General features: G+C 47.5%; 1 protein-coding gene and 1 long non-coding RNA gene across 2 annotated transcripts in view; one reads left to right on the top strand and one right to left on the bottom strand.

The window, feature by feature from the left end:
- The window catches only part of LOC118246889 (ankyrin repeat domain-containing protein 26-like), a 52,166-nt gene extending 43,746 nt beyond the window's left edge, over positions 1–8,420 (bottom strand). The window contains 6 exon segments of the mRNA XM_050709043.1: positions 1,372–1,520; positions 5,022–5,159; positions 5,680–5,786; positions 5,898–6,071; positions 6,288–6,402; positions 8,124–8,420. Coding sequence (XP_050565000.1) covers positions 1,372–1,520; positions 5,022–5,159; positions 5,680–5,786; positions 5,898–6,071; positions 6,288–6,402; positions 8,124–8,332 — 892 coding nt within the window. The 5' untranslated portion in view covers positions 8,333–8,420.
- Positions 8,421–8,437: 17 nt separating this feature from the next.
- Positions 8,438–20,327, top strand: LOC118246890 (uncharacterized). Its single transcript, XR_004778240.2, has 3 exons — positions 8,438–8,559; positions 11,090–11,328; positions 19,811–20,327. It is a non-coding gene; the product is annotated as an uncharacterized LOC118246890 (long non-coding RNA).
- The last annotated feature ends 3,727 nt before the right edge of the window (positions 20,328–24,054 follow it).

Here is a 24,054-nt window from a genome sequence, read left to right as displayed (position 1 = left end):
TAGTCCTCTTTAAGCCACATATTTTAAAATAATACAGGCCTGTCAGACATTACAATGTGGTACCAGAGCAACTATCTACATACAAAGAAAGTAGTAACAGAGTTTTTGGGGTGAAAACAGTATTTTGGTCATTAAACTACCTGTAACAAGCCCTGCTGAAAAAACAACAAACAAAGTTTCAAAAAAAACAGCCTATGAAGAAACTTCAAATCTCTGACTAGATCAAAGGAACTGTTTCTAAGTCAAAGGCAAAGCTTGGCTCTAAATTCAGTTCTCCTTCTCGTGAAAAATCCAGAAGGAAAAAAACATGCCACACTTTTTGTTCATATTTCTTGACACATTGTCAAAATAAAAAAGAGCAATTGCATTTGAACACTGTCTGCTTCCCCTTGGACACATCATTCTAACATAAAACCCTTAAAAATACAGAACGAATAAAACCTCCTACTGTTGGGCCAGAAACAAAGTATAAAGCAAACAATTTCATTTGTATTCAAATATTAATTTAAGATTCCTTGAGTGCTATTTGAGCTCATAAGCATTGACTGGATTTTACAAACTCACTGAAAGTTTCTTTCTTTTAATCACAAAGCAATTTAACTGTTTTTCTGAATCACAAAGTTACATGAACTTTAATTTTTTTTTTTTGTATAAAACTAATCGAAGTGGAATAAAAGCTTATTATAAATCAAACTACGTCCAAGAAGATACAGTATACACAGACGCTGAATTGTTGTTGCTGATGAAGTTACTCTTCCAAGACAATTTTTCTTAAGTGTCTCCATAGCACCTAAACAAAAGCAATTCTAACTTAAGATGAGAAATAATGCGACTCACTAAAATAAGCTTAGTACAAGTGAAACTATTAAAACAAACAGACGTATAAATTCAGTAGGAATCAACAAGCCATTCATCTTTCTAACTCAGCCGCTGTTTCCCTACTACAGAAAGGTGAACCCTACAGAAAGGTGAACCAACTACCCAGGATGAACCTACAGCACAATCTCAAAAAGCATCTGTAAGCGCCCACCTGAAAAACAAAGCCAGTCTAGTCTAGTTCCTTACTTGTCCTCCTTTTCTTCCCTCACATCCCACTGAAAGGAAAACCTGTATAAATGGACGATCTGATGGGCTGAAGGTGACAACCATATGAATTGATATAAAACGCACAAATCACAATTGTCCTCATGGATGGTAAGATGCACTTCCAACTAGCAACAAACAAGCACATTCATAAAACTTCTTGTGATACTCCATCTGATGCCTCCACTAAAGTCAACGTTGAGCACAATAAGCTTGAACAATATAAAACACCTAAAGTAAAGGCCACTTATTTTTTCTCATTAGGTCCGCCACAGTTACATATCCTACCTCCTCTGTCCATAGCAGGTGCACCCAACGTAAAGCCAGCAGCTCCTGCTCTGTGAGGAGTCGTAAGTACTGGGATGGTTTGTTTACCGCCTGCAGAAGCTTCTCCTGTGTTCTCCCAGTCTGTGTACTCTGCCAGTTGTTTGCTAAGACTATATACAGAAAGAGAGGAAATGCATTTGGTAAGAATAACCACATACCTGCATACACCACTTAATGGAATAGTATCAGCCACTCACTATCCAACCTAGATAAATCCAAAGCCAAATTAATTCATATATTCACTAAGGTTAACACACGCTCTACTTACTGCATTGCTTATAACATACCCAAACACTCACTAAACTCATGTTCATTCTACAGATGCACATTCATGGCCACTTGCCGAGGCTCCGGGCCAGACGTGTTCTGCAGTGGAGCAGGGAATCGAGACAGGCAGGGCTTTTTTTTTTTTTTTTTTTTTTTTTTTTTTTTTTTTTTTTGGCATCGAGGCCACTCGAAGCAGCCGAGGGAGCCGCCAGGACTCGGCAGCCCTCGCGAGGGAGGCTGATGAGGCGTAGGTGGAGCCAGCAGTGCCCCCTCCCCGGCCATTCAAAAGCAGGTCCCTCCGCGAGCGACCAGGAGTGCGGTGACCAGGGCGCGGTGCGTCAGAAGGGCATGGCGCAGCAGTTTGCGCAGCAGTGCGCGCAGGCAGGGCCCCTCACTGCTCTTTTGCAGCGGTCTTTCCCTTCGGTACTTGTAAACTGCCTGCAAGGAACCTGGCCATGGTATCAACCAGGCAGAAAACCATGGCCTCTGCATCTCTTGTGGCCTCTCCAGCCGCAGTCACCGACGTGGCTACTCAGACGGAGGGCTTGGGGACACACACCGCCATCCAGGTCTTGGGCTGCAGGGTGTGCCCGAGTCTTCTGTCAGTATCCATCAGCAGCAGCGAGGGTGGCAGGTGTGCCCAGATTGAAGAGCTGCTCAAACAGGTAGGGGAGCTTTGGGAAGAGGTGAGCAGGCTCAGGAGCATCAGGGAGTCGGAAAGGGAAATTGACTGGTGGGGGTGTACTCTACCCTCTCTGAGACAGACTCATGAGCCTGCCACAGCACAAATGTCTCCTGCTACGCAGAAGACAAGAGTTCCCTCATCCCACCAGGCAGTAGGAGGAGACCTAGGCCAAGGGGGGGAATGGAGCCAGGTTCCTGTTCAGGGTCAGGCGATGAGGAAGGAATACAGGGATGCTGTTTGTGTTTGAAGGGAGAATATTCGTGTGGCCAAAGCCCAACTAGAGTTGAAGCTGGCCATGTCTGTGAGAGACAATAAACATTTTTTTAGATATGTGAACAGAAAAAGGAGAACCAAAGAAAACATCGCTCCAATATTTGATGGGGAAGGTCTCCTCACAGACAATGACATAGGCAAAGCAGAGACATTTAATGCCTTCTTCGCCTCTGTCTTCAACACTGATGATGGGCTTCAGGACCCAGGGTGCCCTGAGCTGGAGGACCATGACGGTGGGAATGACAAACTCCCAACCGACCCTGAACGTGTGCGGGATTTGCTGCTCCATCTGGATCTATTCAAGTCCATGGGTCCGTGTGGAATTCATCCCAGGGTGCTTAACGAGCTGGCTGACATCATCGTGGGACCTCTCTCAATTATTTTTCAATGATCTTGGGAATATGGAGAGGTCCCAGTAGACTGGAAGCTGGCAAATGTTGTGCCAATTTTCAAGAAGGGTAAGAAAGAAGACCCTAGCAATTACAGGCCTGTCAGTCTCACGCCAGTGCCTGGTAAAATTATGGAGAGGATGATCCTTGAAGTTATTGAAGCGCACCTGGGGGACAATGCAGTCATTGGTCCCAGCCAACATGGGTTCATGAGGGGTAGGTCCTGCCTAACAAATTTGATTTCCTTTTATGATAAGATGACCCACCTAGTCGATCAAGGGAAACCAACTGATGTGATCTTTTTAGACTTCAAAGCTTTTGACATGGTTTCCCATAGGACCCTACTGGACAAAATGTCCAGCATACAGCTAAACAAAAACATCATACGATGGGTGAGCAACTGGCTGATGGGCAGGGCTCAAAGGCTTGTGGTAAATGGGGCCACATCTGGCTGGCGGATGGTCACTAGTGGGGTCCCTCAAGGCTTCATTTTAGGGCCAGTCCTCTTCAATGTTTTTATAAATGATTTGGATGTAGGACTAGAAGGTGTTTTGAGCAAATTTGCCAACGACACCAAACTTCGAGGAATTGTGGGCTCGGATGAGGGTGGAAAGGCCTTGCAGAGAGATCTGGACAGATTGGAGAGCTGGGCATGACACATGAAGTTTAACAAAAGCAAGTGCTGGGTCCTGCACCTGGAACGGGGCAACCCTGGCTGTATGTACAGACTGGGCGACGAGACACTGGAGAGCAGCCCCGCAGAGAGGGATCTGGGGGTTGTGGTTGACAGCAAGTTGAATATGAGCCAGCAGTGCGCCCTGGCAGCCAGGAGGGCCAGCCGTATCCTGGGATGCATCAAGCATGGCATTGCTAGTCGGTCGAGGGAGGTGATTGTCCCGCTCTACTCTGCGCTGGTGCAGCCTCACCTCGAGTACTGTGTGCAGTTCTGGGCACCACAGTACAAAAAGGACATTGAACTGTTGGAGAGTGTCCAGAGGAGGGCGACGAAGATGGTGAAGGGCCTTGAGGGGAAGACATATGAGGAGCGGCTGAGGTCACTGGGCCTGTTCAGACTGAAGAAGAGGAGGCTGAGGGGGGACCTCATCGCAGTCTACAACTTCCTCGCGAGGGGGAGTGGAGAGGCAGGTGACCTATTCTCCGTTATCACCAGTGATAGGACCCATGGGAACGGTGTTAAGCTGAGGCAGGGGAAGTTTAGGCTGGACATCAGGAAGAGGTTCTTCACCGAGAGGGTGGTCGCACACTGGAACAGGCTCCCCAGTGAAGTAGTCGCTGCACCAAGCCTGTCTGAATTTAAGAAGCGATTGGACTGTGCACTTAGTCACATGGTCTAAACTTTTGGGCAGACCTGTGCGGTGCCAGGACTTGGACTTGATGATCCTTATGGGTCCCTTCCAACTCGGGATATTCTATGATTCTGTGATTCATATCTATGAAATTCACTCCTGCTTGGTACACTTTTTCAGTATAGTTTAAGCACACATAACTGCCGTTAAGAATGAACACCCATGGTTGTAACACTTAAACATGAGAGGAGCAAGACTGTTAAGTAAATTAACTAAAGTGATAATCGCTGGATCTCCTCTGAAACAAAAGGTGGATTGTTCCTGGTCAGAGAATCGGAAGACAGTAGTAGCAATAGTGCTAGTTGGGGAAAGGGTTTACAAACATTCCTGTTTGTCAAGTTCCACCTCTGGATAACTGCAGGTTACAGAAACTTCTTAAGAGTTTATAATGGCCAGGTATGAGCTTAGCGACACAAACTTGAAATTTAACAGAATTTGGTGTGGAAGTGTTACTAAACTTCCAAATTAGCAGTAAACACAGGAACAATACATTCCAGAAAATTGAAGCTGTGCTCAGTGACAGAGTTATCCCAAGATACCATTAAACCTTGGTACTGTTAGCAGAAAAGTCCAAAGCCAACATTGATAACTGACAACTTAGCAATTCTAAGAATAAAGTTAAAAGTTTACCTAGAATATCCATGAATAATAGCATAATCCTCAGCTGTCCATCCTTTAGTGTCTTTATGGGAAAGATCAGCACCATAGCGAAGAAGAACTTTTATCAAATTAAGCTCCCCACCAGATGCAGCAGTCATAAGTGGGGTTCTGAAGCATCCAAAATATAATACGAAATGAATCATTTTACACAGACATTGCAATTATTTTAATCCCTATTTGCTTACTCTCTCTCTCAAAAAAAAATCCCCATTAGTTTACAATGAACAGGAGAAAACGTATTTTTTAACTACTTATTAAGAGCAACAATAAAATGTGAGAGGGAATAAAAAAATTAAGTGTTTGATCCTCACACAAAGCTCCTACGTTGACAATGCTTACATATGAACTATTCCTCAATTTGAAAAAGCATCTCCTTCATAACAGCAATGCTCCTAACAAGTCTCCTGCCACGGTGGCCACCACAAACAATGCTTTCCTGCAATCTTCAATGCAGGAAACATGCAATGACCCATGACAGTGGCCTTCTGTAGACCTGCTTCCAGCAGTCACACAGGGAACTCCTTCTGTGTGGCTCTTTCTATTTCAGTGCTCATTTTCCTGTGCCTCTTATCAGTCCGACCTGAAGACGACTAAGGCAATCCATGTAGAGTTTTGACGAGCACCTCACCTTTCACACTGATCTCGAGCATGCACATCAGCTCCTTTTTTAAGGAGAAATTCTACCATCTCTTCATGATGTTCCAAGACACCAAGAATAAGGGGGGTATATCCCTCCTGAAAGGGCAGATAAATCATTCAAGTTAAAAATCAAAACCAAAAAACCCTTCAACAGAAATATTAATACAACTTTTTGAAAGAACTTCCCTAACAAATCTCAAAATTTACCTTATTTTGAGCATCAATATGGGCATTATGCTCAAGTAACATCCCTGCTAGAGATGTATTCGGAGCTGCGGCAGCCAGGTGAAGGGCAGTGTTGCCACTAGCATCTGCCAGGTTCGGATCAGCACCATGCTCTAGCAAAATAGCCACACATTTTTCTTGCTGACATTGTACTGCCTGGAAACAATACACAAAAAAGGAAAAAAATTGCAACAGTCATGTTTCACTCTACCAACAAATACTGCAACTTCCCAATGTTGGAAAGCCTCTTCCAAGACTTGCTATCGTATACCTGTTTCTACACAGATTTATGTAAAGAATTCAGCAAGATAGCCATCATTTAACACGTAATCAACAAGCCCCACTTTGTGTAGGATAAGACATTCCACATACCTTCATCAGTGGCGATCTGTTATCATTGTCAAAAAGATTTAGCTTACACTTGTTTTCTACTAGGTATGTAACGACATCCACATGTCCATTTGCACAAGCAAGATGCAGCGGTGTCCTAAAAAATAAATGTATTAAATTCACACTGACAGACGAAGAAATTATTTCAGTCTGTGGTACACAGTTAGGGCAAATTTCATGTCTCAAAATACCGAAACAGAACAAATACCCAAGCTCATTCCATTGCCAGCAACAGCAGTTGCACACCCAAAGCCTGAAGACGGCTAGGAACCCCCCCCCCTCCCCCCACCCCCAACATTTGCTTAGTAAGATGACATTTTTTCCGCTTTAGAACTGAATCTGCACAAACAGATTCCTGTGTCCAGACTCTGGTCACTGCCTCCAGCACAACTGCACCCATGACACAGCACAGAAGACCAAGGCCTGGGAATCTGAGGTCTAAAGCAAATAAACCTCTAAGTTCTCACAGGATCATTCACACGCCAGAAGCATATCAGAGATGTAGGAGATGGGTTTTATAGCAAGAATATTGATGTTTTGCTTTGCTTTTTGAAAACACCTGCTTTTTCTTTTTGCTAGCCTGGTTACTACTGCAAACCTGAAACACACATATGCATCAAAGCACCTCTGATAACATCTAGCAAAACAGACACAACACCGTAATCCTGACTACAGGAAAGTAGTATGTCACCATCCTGACATTTATAACTATCATACAAATGGAATGTCACAGAAGAAGGTCGTGCAACAAAAATCCTGCAATTCCTCAAGAACTGAGAGAGAAAGAGTCCACTGTTTTTTGAACTGCATCACTGTGGGTAGGATCCTTCTCTGCATTTAGGAAGCCTCAAGTAACCTTGGAAAAAAACAACTGTTGGGGTATTTTGTTGAGAGACTGGAGCACAACTGCTCTCGAGCTAGGTGGGAACAGAAAAGGAGAGGTGCGCCAATGCCGTGACATGATGCAGAAATACAGCAGTTTTTAATGCAGATACTTCTCTTCCCATCGCAGGGCAGCTAATGAACCACCTATACAAAAAAAAGCTTCTGCCAAGGCAAGAAGGATGAAGACAAGTAAATCACACAAAACTTCAGAGAACCTGTCATGTCTTGCTACAGACAGGGAACAGCAGCAGTCACTCGAGAGCGACTATTTCCACTTTTTGGAGAAACTCCCGTAGGAGCGCACAGGATCCTCCACCTCTGAAGGTCTGACTGTGATCACCTGAAAGCCAACCAGCACAGCATGATAGCAGCTGACTATACAGACCTCAGGTGGGCAACCGATAACCACAACCAATGCAACTCTGAAGGAGTCTGTGATCACCTTAAAGCTGCTAGGACCAAGCACTAGGAAACATGACGATCCTAAAGAAGCCAGCATTAGCTTCACAAACAAGAAAGCCTTCGGAAAAGCTGCAGCCCTGTTGTCGCCCTCCTAAACCCTGTCCTGATAACCCTGCTGCAACGAATGGAGAGGTCTCTGCTGGAAGAAAACCGTCTGCAGGATGCGTGCTGGCAGCGAGCATGGGAGCTCTCAGCGTTGCCCACCGCAGCAACGCAATGCCTCCAGTGCCAGCAAAGCCGCTCCTGTCCCCAAAGGCCCGGGTGACCCAGCCTCTGCCCCTCCTGCCACCACCCTACGCTGACCGCCCCCAGGGCGCTACTGACGCTGGCTGTGCTACCCGCTCCGTGCCGGCCTTCACCCCTCTCCTTCAGCACAGCGCTCCCCAGGGGCGTGTTTTTGGGGAGTGGGGAGGTCCTGGGGGTTACAAGGACCCCCTCCCAGCCCCAGCCCCAGCCCCGCTCCACCCTTACCGCTGCGCCTTGTCCCGCTCGTCGATGCCGTGTTTCTTCAGCCCCTGCCGCACCTGGGCCAGGTCGCCGCTGGCGGCAGCGCGATGCAGCTTGCCCAGCTCCTTCTGGCGGAGCTCGTAGGCACCGGCGGGACAGGGCAAGGCGGCGGCGCCGCCGGGAGGCGGCGGCTGCCCCTTCCTCTTCCTCCCGAAGCCGAAAATCTTCTTCATGCCGAGGTGGCGGGGGGGCGTTTAGGAACAGGCAACCGGCAGCGCTTCCCCCGGCTCCGCTCCCGGCCCGCCCGCCGCGGGGCGGCTCTCCGCATGCGCAGCCCGGCCGGGGCCGCCTCCATTTTCTGAGAGCGGCGCGGGGGTTCTGTTCAACGGCTGCTGCGGCAGCGGCGTGCGGGGCGGGTTGATTGTGGGGCCGCTGATGAGCTTCATGAGCATGTCACAGTGTAAGGAGAGGGGGTCGGGGGATCTTCTTTAGTAATAGGTAGGGAAGAGTGGCGAAACCTTGCAATAAGAAAGTGTAAATTGTGAGTAGTGCCGCGGTACGGTTTGTGCGACGTCATCTGGCTCGCGGGACGCGTTACCCAAAGTGGCCAAGCCTGGCAGCAGTCCTCCCTGTGGTTACGAGCTGCTTCGTGCGTCTGAGTTTGTGAAAAATGAAGAGATGGCAATCAAAACCCAATTATAGCGTGCATATTTTCTTATCGTTAGCAGTGAAAATATTTAGTATAGTATAGTACGACTTTCAGAGGAGGAGATACAGCCCTCTGAAATACTTTCTTCTCTTTCATCACTAATAACAGTATAGCTATTAAAGCCTTAATTTTCCTTTCTAGGATGAGTCTTCACGGCTTTATCAAGCGTGTTTGCTTCTGGCAGTATTGCTCTCTTTGACCAAACTGGTTGATGTACCAGATACTTCTATCAGTTGCTTATTAGCAGTGCTCTGTTGTTTCAGACCTGATCTGTAGAAGGAAGAGCTAAAATAATAATAATTAAAAAAAAAACAAAAAACAACTTTTGTTGAACCTTCAGCCAAGTAAATCTAGCTTGTAAAACGTAATTCTATGAGCAGCTATTTTGAGAGCATCTCCTTAATTAGCACAACCATTTAATGGAGAAATGGAGAACAAAATGCATTTTTAGCTAGGTGTATCTGTTTTCTTCCAGATACCTTAGAAGAATTGGTAGGATTTTATTTATGAGATGGTAATATAGAGTAAACACAATCCATCCCAGTGCTCTTCCCTGGAGGAAGTGTTTTTTCTCGAGTTCTTTTTCAAGTGGCAGCATGCTCAGCTATAAAAGCATCTGGTTTGCAGCATAGTCCCCAGCAGAGACAGAGGCACTATGCTTCCTGCCAAATATCACGTGTTTCAGAGTGGGATCAATAAAAACTGATTGCAGAGGCAGCTCTAATTGGTAAGGACTGTGGTAGGTAGTTGGGCTGAAATTTACAGTTTTATGCTTTGAAGTTAGGGTCTTCTGATGGGGCCTGTGAATACAGATAGCCATTTAGGCACAACAGGAACAGTTCATTATTAGCTGAAAAGGTTGCAAAATGAATTACTAGAAGCTGTTACTAAACCAACTATCAGGTTTCTGTATTTGTGTTTTTTTTCCCTTTTTTGTTAATATTATGTCTTTAGTCTCTTTGTATGGATGATGCTGAAGATACTAAATTTAAAATTAGTGTCAATCCATTTCTGTTTTTAATTTCTTTTAGATAATTCTCTTTATTTATTTATTAGATACTGGTATTTCCTGATGTATTTCTTCATCCTCTCAATGTGTTCTACTTAGCTAATCTGTAGCTTTCTCTGAGCACCATCTAGTAAATGCTGTTTCTATTCTTGGCTGCATGAGGCGATTCATTCCTGTTCTGATACCCAGTACAAGATGCATGTACCACAGGAAGATTTCCAAATAGGGCTTAAGTGTTGTGTAAGCTTTGGCGTTTGAGTTAGTCCATTGAATGACTAACTTTCCTTTGACGTGATTCGCTACAGCTAGATAATTTAGCTCACAGTCTTGCGTAGATCTGAGGTACATAATGGCAGTCAAATTCTCTGTTTCGAATCTTTATCCTCCCCCAGTACACAATGACAGTGTGTATTTTGTTTACCAACAAGTAAAAACTGCAGTAAAGACTTGGTGGGCTGATAACTATGTGCTGCTCATCATCTGGTGATTTGCTACACCTGCTTTGCAACTCCTGCATTTATAGGAGGGGGGTACAACTCAGAAAAGCTATCTGGGCAGTTTGTGTTTTTCTGCATTGCATGCCCTGGGTCTTTGAAGAGAACGAGGTAGTTACGTGCATGCTGCAGGTAGAGACTGTAACAGCTTCAGCTCTGTCTAGGTGGAGAGCTGGAGCTGTGGTGGTGCTCCTGGTGTGCCACTTGTAGAGAGAACCCTGCGTAGCCCGTGGATATGCTGAGTGCAGCAGCGGTTTTGCTTGTTCCCAGTCCAGTCTAACACCATGGCACTGTATCCCATGCACACAGTCTGTTAATCCTCAGCAAGATTAACAGCTACCTTTCTGTTGACAAAGCAGAATGGATGTCTTTAGGCTTCCTCTAAGTGAGGAACAAGAAATGTTTCTTTGCTTTCAATACAGTAAGAGGTTTTTGTGTAACAGAAGACCCTAGCATATTCAGAACCACATAGATTCATTGTATTAATGACAGTTTAGAAAAAACTCAGGCAGGCCTGTGCATATTACATCTATATACAATTATCAAAAAGGACTCTTAAGTGTGTTATTGTGGGTCCAAGTACATCATAATTGGATTTGTTAAGTTTAGCAACATTTTAGCTTATAAAAAAAAAACAAACAAGAACTTTTCCTTCCTTTAATTCAACTGTTCACAAATTATAAACCATAAGAAAGTGAAAAATGTTTGCGAAAAGTGGGATTGTAATGTGTGGAGAACTGATTTCAATTCCCAAAGGAAATTTCATTATTTGTTTCAGACACGGGCAGCCTCCCCAGACATGCAAGAACTGACAAGATCCCCTCCTTGTGCTTCGCTAAGAAGGAAGCTAAAGCACAGAAGCAGAGATGCTGACTCTGAAGAGGAGGATGGAGGGAGAAAGACACCACAAGAGCATACTTTTCCAAATGAGTCCATTCAGGCAAAACTGGAAAGGTACAAGCGCTACTATCTGGAGGAACAAAAGCTCAGAAAAGGTCTAGAAAATGACCTGCAAAGGTATGTCCAGAGTGGTTTTTGGAGTGAGAGCAAGATGCTGCTTTTTCCTTGCACGTTCTCCTCCTAAAATCCCTCTTGTATATCTGGTCAACATTATGTCAGTAAATATGCCTATAATTGCATAGTCACTCTCTGCCCCTGCTCCATGAGGGGTCCCTCCCACGGGATGCCGTCCTTCCCGAACTGAGCCTGTGGGGGCTGCCCACAGGCAGCAGCTCTTCAAGAACTGCTCCAACATGGCTCCGTACCACAGGGTCCATCCCCCAGGAGCAAACTGCTCCAGCACGGGTCCCCCACGGGCGGCAGCTCCCCCCAGGCCCCCTGCTCCTGCGTGGGCTCCTCTCCACGGGCTGCAGCTCCGGCCCGGGGCCTGCTCCTGCGGGGGCTCATCCACGGGCCGCAGCCTCCTCCAGGCCACATCCACCTGCTCCACCGGGGGCTCCTCCACGGGCTGCAGCGTGGAGATCTGCTCCATGTGGGACCCATGGGCTGCAGGGGGACAGCCTGCTCCACCAGGGGCCTCTCCACAGGCCGCAGGGGAACTTCAGCTCTGGCACCTGGAGCACCTCCTGCCCTCCTTCTGCACTGAGCTTGGTGTCTGCATGTTAGCATTCATAAAGACACATAATCCACAAAGTGATTATATGAAGGTGCTTTTATTAGGCGCCGGAAGTTAGGGGCATGCCTGCCCAAATCTAACTTCATCCGATTTGTTCACTCAGTTCTTTTTTATCTCCTAAAATATTACATACGCATTAAGGTTCACAACACATCTATGCATGTTCATTTCCTAGCTCCGCCTAGCCCCGCTTCGTATGCTGATTATCTTATCAGTCCTTCTGCGCTTGCGTATTACTCTCTGGTGGTCGTCCGGGTGGTCGTTGGGATGAAGTAAGATGTCTTCATCAGAGTAGAACTTTTTAACCTTTTCTTCTTACGCATGTTCTCTGAGCCCTTGTTCTCAGTCCAAACCGCAAGGTTGGTTTGATCCAGTTCTCGGAGTCCGAGAGGCCCCAGTTATCTAGATGTCTTGCAAATTGGGCATTCTTTTAGTCCTCCTTCTTACTCCTCCTCATTAATCGGTGCATTCTCTCATGCTATCTGTCCTGGTTTCAGGTAGGTCAGAGTTAATTTTCCTCCTAGTAGCTGGCAGGGTGTTATGTTTTGGATTAGGATGAGAAGAGCGCTGATAACATGCTGATGTTTTAATTGTTGTAGAGCAATGCTTACACCAAGCCAAGGACTTTTCAGCTTCTCGCTCTGTCCTGCTAGCGAGCAGGCTGGGGGTGCAGCAGGAGCTGGGAGGGGACAGACCCAGGACAGCTGACCCAAACTGGCCAAAGGGGTATTCCATACCATCTGACGTCATGCTGAACAATATATAGGGGTGGCTAGCCGGGGTGGGGGGCCGGCTGCTCGGGGATAGGCTGGGCATCGGTCAACGGGTGGTGAGCAATTGCATTGTGCATCACTTTGTACACATTATTACTATTATTATTATTATTATTATTATTATTGTTATTATTTTCCCTGTCTTAATAAACTGTCCTTATCTCAACTCACAGGCTTCACTTTCCCGTTTCTCTCCCCCATCCCGGAGAGGGAGGGGGGAGGGTGAGCGAACGGCTGTGTGGTGTTTGGCTGCCAGCCGGGCTAAACCACAACACTATCCTTGCACATATATTTTGTATCTTCCAAGCGCAGCCCCGGAACAGTACATCGCAAATGTAACACATATTAAGCAATATTCTATATTTCATCTTCCATTACCAACGTGCAGGGTTGGTTCTCACTCCTGGCTCTCCCAGCTGCTGTTGTTCCACAGTTTTGTTTGTTTGTTTGTTTGTTTTCCCTTTCTTAAATATGCTTTCACAGATGCACAAACAGCAATTTTTGGCTCATCTCTGGCCAGCATCAGGTCCCTTTCGAGCCAACGGAATCTGGCCCTTGTCTAACATGGGGCATCTTCTGGACTCTTCTCACAGAGGCTACCCCTGCAGCGCCCTGCAGATAAAACCTTGCTATGTAAACCCAATACTCCTATAGGAAGAGATCTTCTGCCATTCCTCTGGCAAATTCGGGGAGGGCCCTCTGCACCCAGACGGTCTGGAGCACGGGGACGCCTTCAGCCGCTGTCACCAACCCAGCGACAGCACTGTGGCAGCACGAGTGAAGAATGGCCCCGCAGGAGCTGGACGTCAGGGGGGACCTGTCCCTGGATGTGGGTACGGTGCTGCCCTGTGCCCGGGAGAGTGCGGGGGTGAGCCAGGACAGCTGCCAGATCAACCACAGCCATGCGGAAGTAACGCTGTGCCCCTGCCAGCGGCGGAAATTAGAGGGAACGGTCAAATGAGAAGGGGAGGGGAGAAGCAAAGCCCGGAAGGGAGAAGAGAAGAAGACAAAGACCCGCACTACATGACATGGTTTATTAAATACCAAGGTGGGTGACAGAACTTGGAATTAAAGGCAGGCTGTTATCTGCACAGAACCGCTGCGTTCTTGCCAGCGTGGTGGGGGCAATGGCTGATCTTGCTCACTGCCTGGAAACTAGGGAAATGACACAATAAGAAGGAAATGCACAAGGCAGGAACACTTTTTCACCTCCAATTATCAGTATTTCAGAAGTTAGTGAAGGAAATTCCAGAAGCTACACACACAGAATGTTGTGAGGGAACCTGCAAATGACTCTTGCTCATCAATGTTAGACTTAGTCCTCTGCAGCCCTCTTCATCCTCAAGTGTCCCTACTCCCTAAACATTCAAACTGGGCATTCTTTGGAACACTACTCCTAAAATACAGCTTCCGCATTCACCTTGAAAACATTGAAAAGGATCTGCCTTTGAAAAGGGCAAACATCTTCTTGCTGCAGCCTGGCCCTAACGCAGCCTTCAGTGTGTGGCATGTCTTTGTCTGGTGCCTCTTCTCCTATTACCATTTGTACGGTTATTTTGTCTATTCTCCCTTTCTTTCCCTTTACTCTTTCCTTTACGGCTTTGCAGAAGAAGAAGGGCACTCTGTATTTTGCACACACCCCCAATGACCAGAGGTCTTCAGCCCGCCCCCATACAGTTGTGTACTCTTCTGATGCTTAGCAGTTGTTTTAGCATAAAGAAGGTGTGTTTTGGAACCACAAAGGGATTCTAACTTGAGGCTCAGAAGCATAGGCTTGCTCACAGATATTCTTTAGAGGGGTTGAGAATAACATTTATGAATGCTGACCTTAGCCACGCAGGCTTCAGTGGTGATTCTGGTGGAGCTTAGCTTTGACTTCAGTTAGTCTCTGATGAGCTCTGAAAAATTCAGAGAGATTGAATCAGCATATTCAGAGATTCTGCTCTCTAGAAGGCCCATATTATTCAAGCATTCATGTTTGCAGACAGGACAATAGGACAGGCAATTCCGCTTCTCTGCCTTATATCGCAGAGAACATTACAATGAGGAACACATCATCAGAGTGGCCAGAAGGCCACCTGTTAAGACGATACCAACTTCAAAAATGCTTTTGTAATGCCACGACCAGTGATGGTACTGCGGGAACACTGAAGCATTATGAAGGCAGTTCTAAAAAAGAGGAAGGGTTGCAGAGGAGTCTTTTATCAATATGCCTTTTTAGGCATATTTACTGACATAATGCTGACCAGACAAAAAAAAGGGATGATAGGAAGAAAATGTACAGGGAAAAAGCAGCATCTTGCTCTCACTCCAAAAACGTCCAGACATACCTTTGGAGGTCCTTTTCTAGGCATCTTCTGAGGTTTACTTCCTCCAGATAGTAGCGCTTGTACCTTTCCAGTCTTGCCTGAATGGACTCATCTGGAAAAGTATGCTCTTGTGGTGTCTTTCTCCCTCCATCCTCCTCTTCAGAGTCAGCATCTCTGCTTCTGTGCTTTGGGTTCTTTCTCAGAGAAGCACAAGGAGGGGATCTTGTCAGTTCTTGCATGTCTGGAGAGGCTGCCCGTGTCTGAAGCAGATAATGAAATTTCCATCACCACAAAGAAGAAGAGAACCATCCCCCCATCAGTCACACATGCCCAGTTTCAAGGGCCCAGCCTCACTAAGGGGAGGCCACTCGCCTCCTCACTACCACCAGCAGTCAGGGCAGAAGCTGGAAACTACCACAGGTCAACGATTCTTTTTCTCAGGAGGAGAAAGTAAGCCTTTTCCAAAGGCTCCATACACAATTCACAGGGACTTCTGTGCCTGTGGAGAACAACGCCTCACAGAAAGAATGAGGGGCAAGACCCCAAATACAAACATCACCTGTGACTTCTGGTCCGAGCACTTGTTCCTTGTCAGGCTTTTTCTTATCTCTGTCTCATGCTGTTGCTTTTGCCTGTGACCCACCTTGTAAGTCTTCAGAAGAGCTTTGATGTATGCCACCTCTTCTTGCAGCTGGCCATTGCTCTTCTCCAGTTTTTCCTGAGACCCACGCAGAGCAGACAGCTCTTCTTGCAGGTCGCAGTTTTGTGCTTCTAGCTGCCTGCGTCTTTCAGACTCCATCTCCAGCTGCTGTGAAAGTTCTTTGAGCTGTGGAGAGCAATGCATAAAGGGGTAGGGCGTCAAGATGGTGTTTGTCACCTTCTGACTCGGTATTACAAGCAAAGTAAAGGCAGGCTCGTCTTTTAAGAGAAGAACAGCTTTAAGATCTTTGCTGACAGGATTCCCCAAGTTTCCATCCTTCCTCGGTTCTTTTGCTAGGGACGCTCTTGCCCGGGATGCTCCTCTGCTCATGGGACATCAAACACACCTCTACCCAGACACCAGAAAGAATGCCTATTGTGTGTGGGGGGAAGCGCTGCAGTGCAGAACGGAGTAGGCACGAGCAACAAATACTCTTCCTGCCGTTACTCTGAAAGCTTTGGAAACAGTGCCTCAGGAGGCCACTTTGACAGAACTGCTGGAGGAAGGCATTTTCTCTCTAGGTCAAAGCTGATGTTTGGTTGCAAGGATACGGAGGATATAGCAGATGTTCCATTAAGTCCCAAAGGCCAGCTGCGATGCTGTCTTACTCTTCTCCCCCAGAAATATACCTTTTCTATACCTTCTAAAAATACACTCGGGAGGTTCCTGCCTTTTATAAATAGATAGAAAACAAACCAGAAACCCTCACAAAAGCAAACAACAAACAAAAAAATAAAAAAGAAAACAAGAACAACAAAAAACCCGGAAACTTAATCTTCATTTTACACTGCCTAAACACAATGCCATTCCCTGTCATTTAAGAGAACTCTTCTAATGGCAGTGAAGCCACGAGAATGCTACGAGCCTTTGGACTAAGGATGAGCCACCACAAGGGGCACTTGACTCCTTCTACAATACCTGCTATGTATGACAACAGAAAGAGCATCAAGGAGAGAACAGACATCTCACAATACAAGAAGGAGCATAGAAAAGAATAACAGAGGTATGAACATTAACAGACAAAAAAAGAAACCACAAAATCCTGCAGAATCCGGAGCTCACCTTTGCTGTTAATTTATCAGCTTCACTGGCCCCTTCAGAGCAGCTGCTTGTCATGTCTCCTGCAGTATTAATCTCGGGCTCTCTTTCTCTGGCCTCATATTCTCTTAGTTTCTGCAGAGCTCTGTTCAGAAGCCTCCTTAACCTGTGCAGCAAATTAGTCAAGAAAAAACAATGAGGTAGGAAGTGAAGGAACTACCAGCCTGTTTCACATTCTCAGACATAAACAGCATAGAGAAGGCTTGCTTCTTCTTTAACACGCTTGACAGACCAGGCGTTACTGAGAAAAAAAAAACCAGCATTCCAGTGCCACAGATCACTTGGAGGGTCCACCTTGCACCTGAACGGAGGAATAAATGGAGAAGGGACTTCCTGCCCTCCCAGGAGAATTGCAGGGCAACCCGCACTTGAAGTTCTTTTGGCAGCTCTGTAAAACCATAGGCACGTGTACAGAAGAGCCTTGGAAGACCTAGCGTGAGGCTTGAATTTGCTCACAGACAGTTACCCTCACCTATTTTTACATTCAGCCTCCATGAAGCTTGATTTCTACTCCATGGGATCTCTCTTTAAAGTGCTAACGAGCCATACCTGCGACATTCTCTCTGCAGTTCGCTGTTGCTTTTCATTTCCTGCTCGAGGCGCACTTCGACTGGGCATTTCAACTCAACCAGCTTCTCTTCTGTTCTCTCACACTGATGCTTTCAAAACAAAAACGATACATGGTAGAACCAGCACAGGGACAGTATCTACATGTGGTATGTGCAGATAGCCTAGGCAGAACTGGGTAGCAGTACTGGGGAAGCAGGAGTAGCAGGGCTTCCCTTCCCTTGAACGTGCCCTGCCATAAAAGCAGGAGGGTTTCCCATGGCTCCCCTGGTCTTTTCACCCACTACCTGCCCAGCAGGTATTCAAAAACTAAAATAGTCATTCACAGAAAGCATTCCCATACCTGCTGGTGTGGATGCCCGTCTGCGGTTGTCTGTGTTGACTGAAAGGCAGTTACCAAGTCCTCCGGTTGATTACGAGCCTACAGAAGCACAAAAAGAAGCGAAAAGTCATGCTGCATGCAACTTTCCTGCCTCACACCTCTCTGCCCGCTCTTCCCCTCCTGCCAGTCTCAGTAGAGTACAGGGCTCATGTTCACCTCCCTCCTCCCCAGGCAGACAAAAAGAATCATTTGCTTCACAGAGGCCACAGATGAAAGCCCCTCCTTTATGCCAAGAGGAACTGCTTTATTAGCGACAGCGCGGCATTTCAGGTCGGGGCTGTGCAGCATTGTGCAAACTTGACTACTACCTCTCATGCAGGAGGAATATCTCAAGTGCAGCCTGAGATCTTCAATATCACCACTGGTCTAAAGCAGAAAATAGCTAGACCGGTGCATTCCAGTGAACCCATATTTTTCCTAGTGCTAAGAACTTCCTGGTGTTGTAGGACTTGCCGTAGTATCATGGGAAAACTCTCAAAACCAGAAAGCTGGGGAACAGACCGGCAGGATTTTCAGAGCAGCCTACAGTCAGCACAGCTGGTCAAGATCTCAGCTCTCCTAAGCTTGCCAGAAAAATCTCATCTTACTTTGTCCCCACAGAACTACTTAGCTAGGCGCAGGAGCTCACAGGGAAGAGGGAAGTTTATCATTGACTTACTGAGGCAGAGGCTTGCCGGTGTCTCTGAAGGGCTTCAATCAGTCTGCTTTGTTGCTGGATTGTGGCTTCCAATCTGCCACTTCCAGCTTCGAGTCTGAAAGAGAAATACGGGCCTTATTGTGGAACTCCACAAGAGCACACAGTTGGAAAGAACAGTGTGCAAGAACATAAGCTAAAGCAAAGGCTTCTTTCCAAATCCTGTATTAACTTTCTGTGATGTGACGAGGCAATTCCCTTGTGTTCACACAGTCCCAGAAAGCAGCGCCTCGCCCCTCTGTCTTACTACCCTGCCTACCCTTGCATGCGTTCTTCCAGCTGTTGGAGAGCTGCAGTTCCAGAGAGTGCCTCCAGAAGGTCTTGCACTTTCTGGGAAGAAGCTGGTACTTCTCTCTTCTTATCCTCCAGTACAGTCTCCAGGTATTTTATCCAGACCTCAGCCTGAATACGCTTTTGTTCCGATTCCTCCACCTGCAAAACCAAAGGAAGAATCAATCCATGGTGGTCAGCCAGTCTTTATGGAGGGAAATTGACTGATTCCCTCTCAAACCCCCTTGCATGTTACTTCACTGCATTTTGTACTAACCCCTCTCCTATAGCGCTACAGATTTTCTACAGCATTTCCTGAACACTGGCACAAAACTCTGCCCGCTTTGTCTGCGACTCTGGCACAGACACTGCCATGCTGTTCCCAACATAGAGACATGAAAAAAAATTTGCACCTGTTGTCAGAGCACACCCAAGTGGTGCCACACCCTCTGTGTCTCAGAGCACACCCAAGTTTTGAGAAAGCGCAAACTGCTCTGGTCAAACCTACCCACCGGAAGGTGGCTCCTAATGCACTGCTTTGTCCCTCCAGCTTGTGAAAAGCTCCCCAAAGGGCCCGTTGTGTTGGTCACCAGCAGAGAGGGGGAAGAAGGGAAGAGAAAGGACAACCACCCTTGGATTTATCCCTGTAGTGCAGCCTTTCCATACCTCAGCTTTAACCATCTCCAATTCCTCTCGCAAGCGCTCTGTGTCTTTCTCAATGTCACTGCGCTGGCTCTCAGTATATTCAGGTGTGGCTTCTGACACGGACAGACTTTCAGGAGCACCAGGAAGCTTCAGCTGCAGCTGTCTGTCTTGATCCTAAAGAAATGGGGTTCCGTGAGCATGACAAAGTCAGTGAGAACATGGGAATATGAGCTTTTACTCATTAGATTCTACAACTAGGTCAGTCTTCTGACTGAAACAAAGGATTGGAAGCGCACCACCAGCAGGCATCTGCACAGCTGGGGACCTCTCTCCATCTTTCTTAGCCTCAACTATCAGCAGCTCTTTGTGAGGGTTTCTGTTTCGTAGAGGGAAGGCTTAATGTTTTTTCTCTTCTTGGAACATAGGCTGAGAGACTGGGCAGGGGCTTTCTACCTACACAAAAAGGCGGGCAGTGGAGAGAACGGAATCTGCAGAACTATGGTTGCCTCCAATGGCATTTCAGCAGCTGTAAAGCAGAAGCCAGACTTCTTTCTGCCAGAGCTTAAGCATGGCCTGGAATCTCCCTGCTGCTTCTGAGAACATGCTCGTGGCCAAGGAATGCACGCTGAAAGCAGAGCTGCAAGCCCTCAATGCTATTCTCTGGTATCTCTTTGTGAGAAACAAATTGTGTTTTTGTAGTAGAAGGTGTTTTTGTAGTGGAAAATTCCACTAACCTTGTATATTCAAAAGTGATTGTGTGGCATAGCACTGGGGAGTATGTTAAGCAGAAGAGGGGAAGTTGCCACTGTCTCAAAATGAGGAGGACAGCTAAGAAAAACAGGATGAGCAGTACGAAATCAGTAAAAAAATAAATAAATCATGGGCTCTCTAGTCACTAGAGAAGCAGGAAAAAAAAGGAAAAGGAGAAATTAATGGTTGGTCAAATAAAATTGTACATATATGGTATAGAATTGTGTCGAGTAGGTTGTGAACTCAGTAGTACTCAGGCAATGAAGAAACAGGAGAAATCAGGTGTCAGGTAACAGGGAATATAAGGTTATGATAAACTTTTATTGTGTGCTCCTGCTTGCAGGACGCTCGCCATTGAAATCGTGAATAAAATAGCTTCACAGAAGAAAATCATTGAGATTTTTCTCATATCTTGGTTGTTGGCGTTAAAAATTGCCATCTAAAGGTTGCCAGAGCGCTGGTGAAGTGTGGTGAAAAGCAACAGTCCACTCCCGGCCAGCCCCTTTGAGAAGCTCAGAAGATTTTAAGCAGCAGGAATAATCTTTGCTGCTTCATTATGTAGAATATGCTTCCCCTAGACTGGAACTCCATTGAAAGGCCAGCTGCAGCGAGACCCAGTTCTCCTAGCAGTTTCACCAACCCCGTGCAAACTGAACAGCTGGGCTGGAGCACAAGTAGTTCAAGGGCCCCAGTCACAAATATGTGGCAGAGGCAGCAACAGAGGTAAGCGAGCCCAGAGGTAAACTTGCCCCAAAGTAAGCGAGCCAAATGGGAGCCCAGTGGGTCCTTCACAGAAAGTACCTTGTGATCCCAGGGCAATTCAGCCTCTTCCTCCTGCTCTGCTCCTACAGCTGGCAGGGCACCTACAAGGGATGGACGAAGCAAGACAGTGTGAGCATTCCTGGCACTCTGCTTTTCCCTGCCAGTCAAGCGCTGCCCCCAGATACGGGAAGCGGTCTGACATCAGGCCACATTAGCTGTGCTCATCAGCTCTTCCACACTTCAGGATCCTACCTTCTCCATCCAAAGCAAGTGTGGCCAGTGCAAAGCGCTCAGTCCTCGGAGAGCAGAATCTGCTGGGGACTGCTGTGTCTTGTGCAGTATCAGCAGAAGCTTCTCCTGTCTTTTCACAGCGTGCGCGTTCTGCCAGTTTCTTGCAAAGGCTACACACAGATAGAGAGAACATACAGGCAGTCAGATCCAAAACATCCTTGCCTAGGATCCTTGCTCTTGCCTAGGACAGCAACTGACTTGGAGCCAGTTCAGAACTGTCTGTGTGCGGTGTCAGTCTCCCCATGATGGTGGACCTGCTACGCCACCAGGGATCTCTTTGAGGGTTTATCTAAAGGGACACTGGTAAGATCCCCACTGAAAGAAAAGGTGCCTCTTTCCTGGTCAGTGGAGTGGAACTGGGCTTAGCAACACAAGCGGGATTTCTAAGAAAGCCTTGTGGGTGGAAGTTCTCCTCTACTTCCAAATCCTCTCTTGACTTGGGAAGGAGATTTATGAGAAGACATCACTGAGCCCAGCTTCAAGAAAGGTCTGAAGATATCATTAAGCCTTTGTGCATCTATCCCAAAGGGTGACAAATCAGCACGGACACTCTGACAACTCAGCTGCTCTAACAGTGACGTACAACACACTCACTCAAAATGTCCCGACCGGAGAGCATAATCCACAGCCGTGTCACAAGCAATATCCTTGCAAGTAATGTTGGCACCGTAGGAAAGAAGTAGCTCTATTACATCTGTTTCCCCAGCAGAAGCGGCAAGCATAAGAGCAGTCCTAAAGCATCCAAAAGATGATATGAAACATAGCAGCATTTGCATGCTCTGTGTTGTTGTTATTATAATCCCTGTTTCCTCCCCAAACAATTCCCTCCCCGATTCCTACAAGCACACGGAAAGCAAAGCCACACACAGGGGAGTGCTGGAGGACTGAGGCTGGAAGGCACCTCCAGACGCCTCCTGGCCAACCGCCTCCCCAGAGCAGACTCAGCCACGAGGCCAGACCACGTTGCTCAAGGCTTCTTCCACTCTGCTCTTCAAAGCCTCCAAGGATGGAGGCTGCTCAAACCCCTGGCGCCACCTGCTCCCCTGATTAACCTTCCTCATGCTGAGAGGGTTTCTCCTAAGCAGCTGTGGGAAGGCCTCTTGCTTCACTTTATGCCCATTGTCTCTTGGACAACACTGACTCTCCTGTTCATTCCAGTGACAATGCTAAGGAGAGCCACATGCACTTTGGAGCAATGCCTCACCTTCCAAACAAATTTTGAGCACACACATTCGCTCCTTTTTGAAGAAGAAACTTTACCATCTCTTTATGATGGCTGGAGATGGCAAGAAGAAGCGGGGTATTTCCCTCCTGAAAGAATAAAGGATCCCAGTCAGAACAACCCAGATGAATTAAGTGCCTGTCCCAAAGAGCAGTGCTACCCAAATTCAAAACTTACCCAGTCCTTTGCTTCAAGGTGTGCACCATGCTCAACTAACATCTCTGCTAGAGATGTGTTAGGAGCTGCGGCAGCCAGGTGAAGGGCAGAGTTGCCTCTGTAAACTTTGAGGTTTGGGTCGGCACGGTGCTCTAGCAGAATCGCCACGCATTCTTCATGCTGGTTCTCCACTGCCTGCAAGCAACATAAAGAAAAGGAAGGACTTGTGCCGTGTTTCACTCTGTCACAGCTACAGCAGCTTCCCAGTGCTGGAAGATAAGAGCGTCTTCCGAGATGAGCTAGTGTACGCCTATTACGTGCCGATTACAACTTTCATGTTTCTCCACAGGTCGGTGTGAAGAATGCGGCAAGACACTTGTCATTTGAAGCACAATTGATAAAGCCCCACTTAGAGCAGAGTAACGTGTGTTCCACATACCTTCATCAGTGGCGATCTGCCAGTGTTGTCACAAAGGTTCAGCAGGCACTTCTCTTGCACCAGGAATCGAACAACGTCTGCATGGCCGTTCGCACAAGCAAGGTGCAGCGGTGTCCTAAAACCAAAATAAATTAGCTTTCCACAGGCAGGCAATGCCCAAAATCACTTCTGGCTGTGGAACACGCGCAGGGCCACAAGTCTCCACGTGCCAACGCCAAGCGGAACGTAAGCTTTGGAGGCTGTGGAACTCCATGAAGACTGTGAAGTCTGTGTAAGCCTCCGAGTTTTTCGACAATCACTCAAGCGGCAGAAGGGTGGTGAATGCCCTGACGCTGATCACCCACAGGACAGGAGAGAACTGCTAATGCCCGAGCGGCTGCTAAACAACCCCCCAGGCAGCGGACAGGGCAGTGGCGGTCGGCGGCACACCCTTCAAGCAGCGCTCGAGCCGCCCCAGCAATTCCAAGCAAAGCTGGATTTTTCCCCTCTGCCAGCTGAGAGGGAAAAGCCCTCTCAGTGATCAGCTCTGACCCAGGGTTCCAGAGGAGGCGGTGCCCTTGCTGCCGTGCTCCTGACTCTGCCCTGGGCTTCAGCCGTCTCTCTGCGCAGGGCTGAAGGCTTTGCCAAGGGCTGGTAGGAGCATGTGCTCCCGACTATGTCCAGTGCCAGTGACTTCAGGGCGAGAGGCTGCCTGGTCGGACAACGCCCAGTCTCAGCCCTCCATCGCCTCGGCTCTTGCTGACACCTGCTGCAGAAGGAGGGTTGGTGCCAGAGCCGCGTACGCAGCGGCGCCAGGCTGAAGCTCGCACGCCACGGGAGAGCGATCCCACCCCAAGCCTTTAAGCGCGCCCCCCAGCCCCTCTCACCGCTTTGCGTGGTCTCGACGGTTTTTGCCTCGTTTCTTCAGCCACCAGTGCTGCCTCAGCCGGGCCAGGTCGCCACGGGCGGCCGCGCGGTGCAGCCCGTGCAGGCCCGCCTCTGGCAGCTGGTGGGCATCGCTGTCTCTGGACAGGGAAGTGCTGCTGGGCATCGGACGCTCCTGGCCCCGG

The sequence above is a fragment of the Cygnus atratus genome, chromosome 1 (assembly GCF_013377495.2).
Source record: "Cygnus atratus isolate AKBS03 ecotype Queensland, Australia chromosome 1, CAtr_DNAZoo_HiC_assembly, whole genome shotgun sequence".
NCBI classification, from domain to species: Eukaryota; Metazoa; Chordata; class Aves; order Anseriformes; family Anatidae; genus Cygnus; species Cygnus atratus.
The sequence above is the reverse complement of the archived record's forward strand: the minus strand, read 5'-3'. Positions and strand labels throughout refer to the sequence as shown.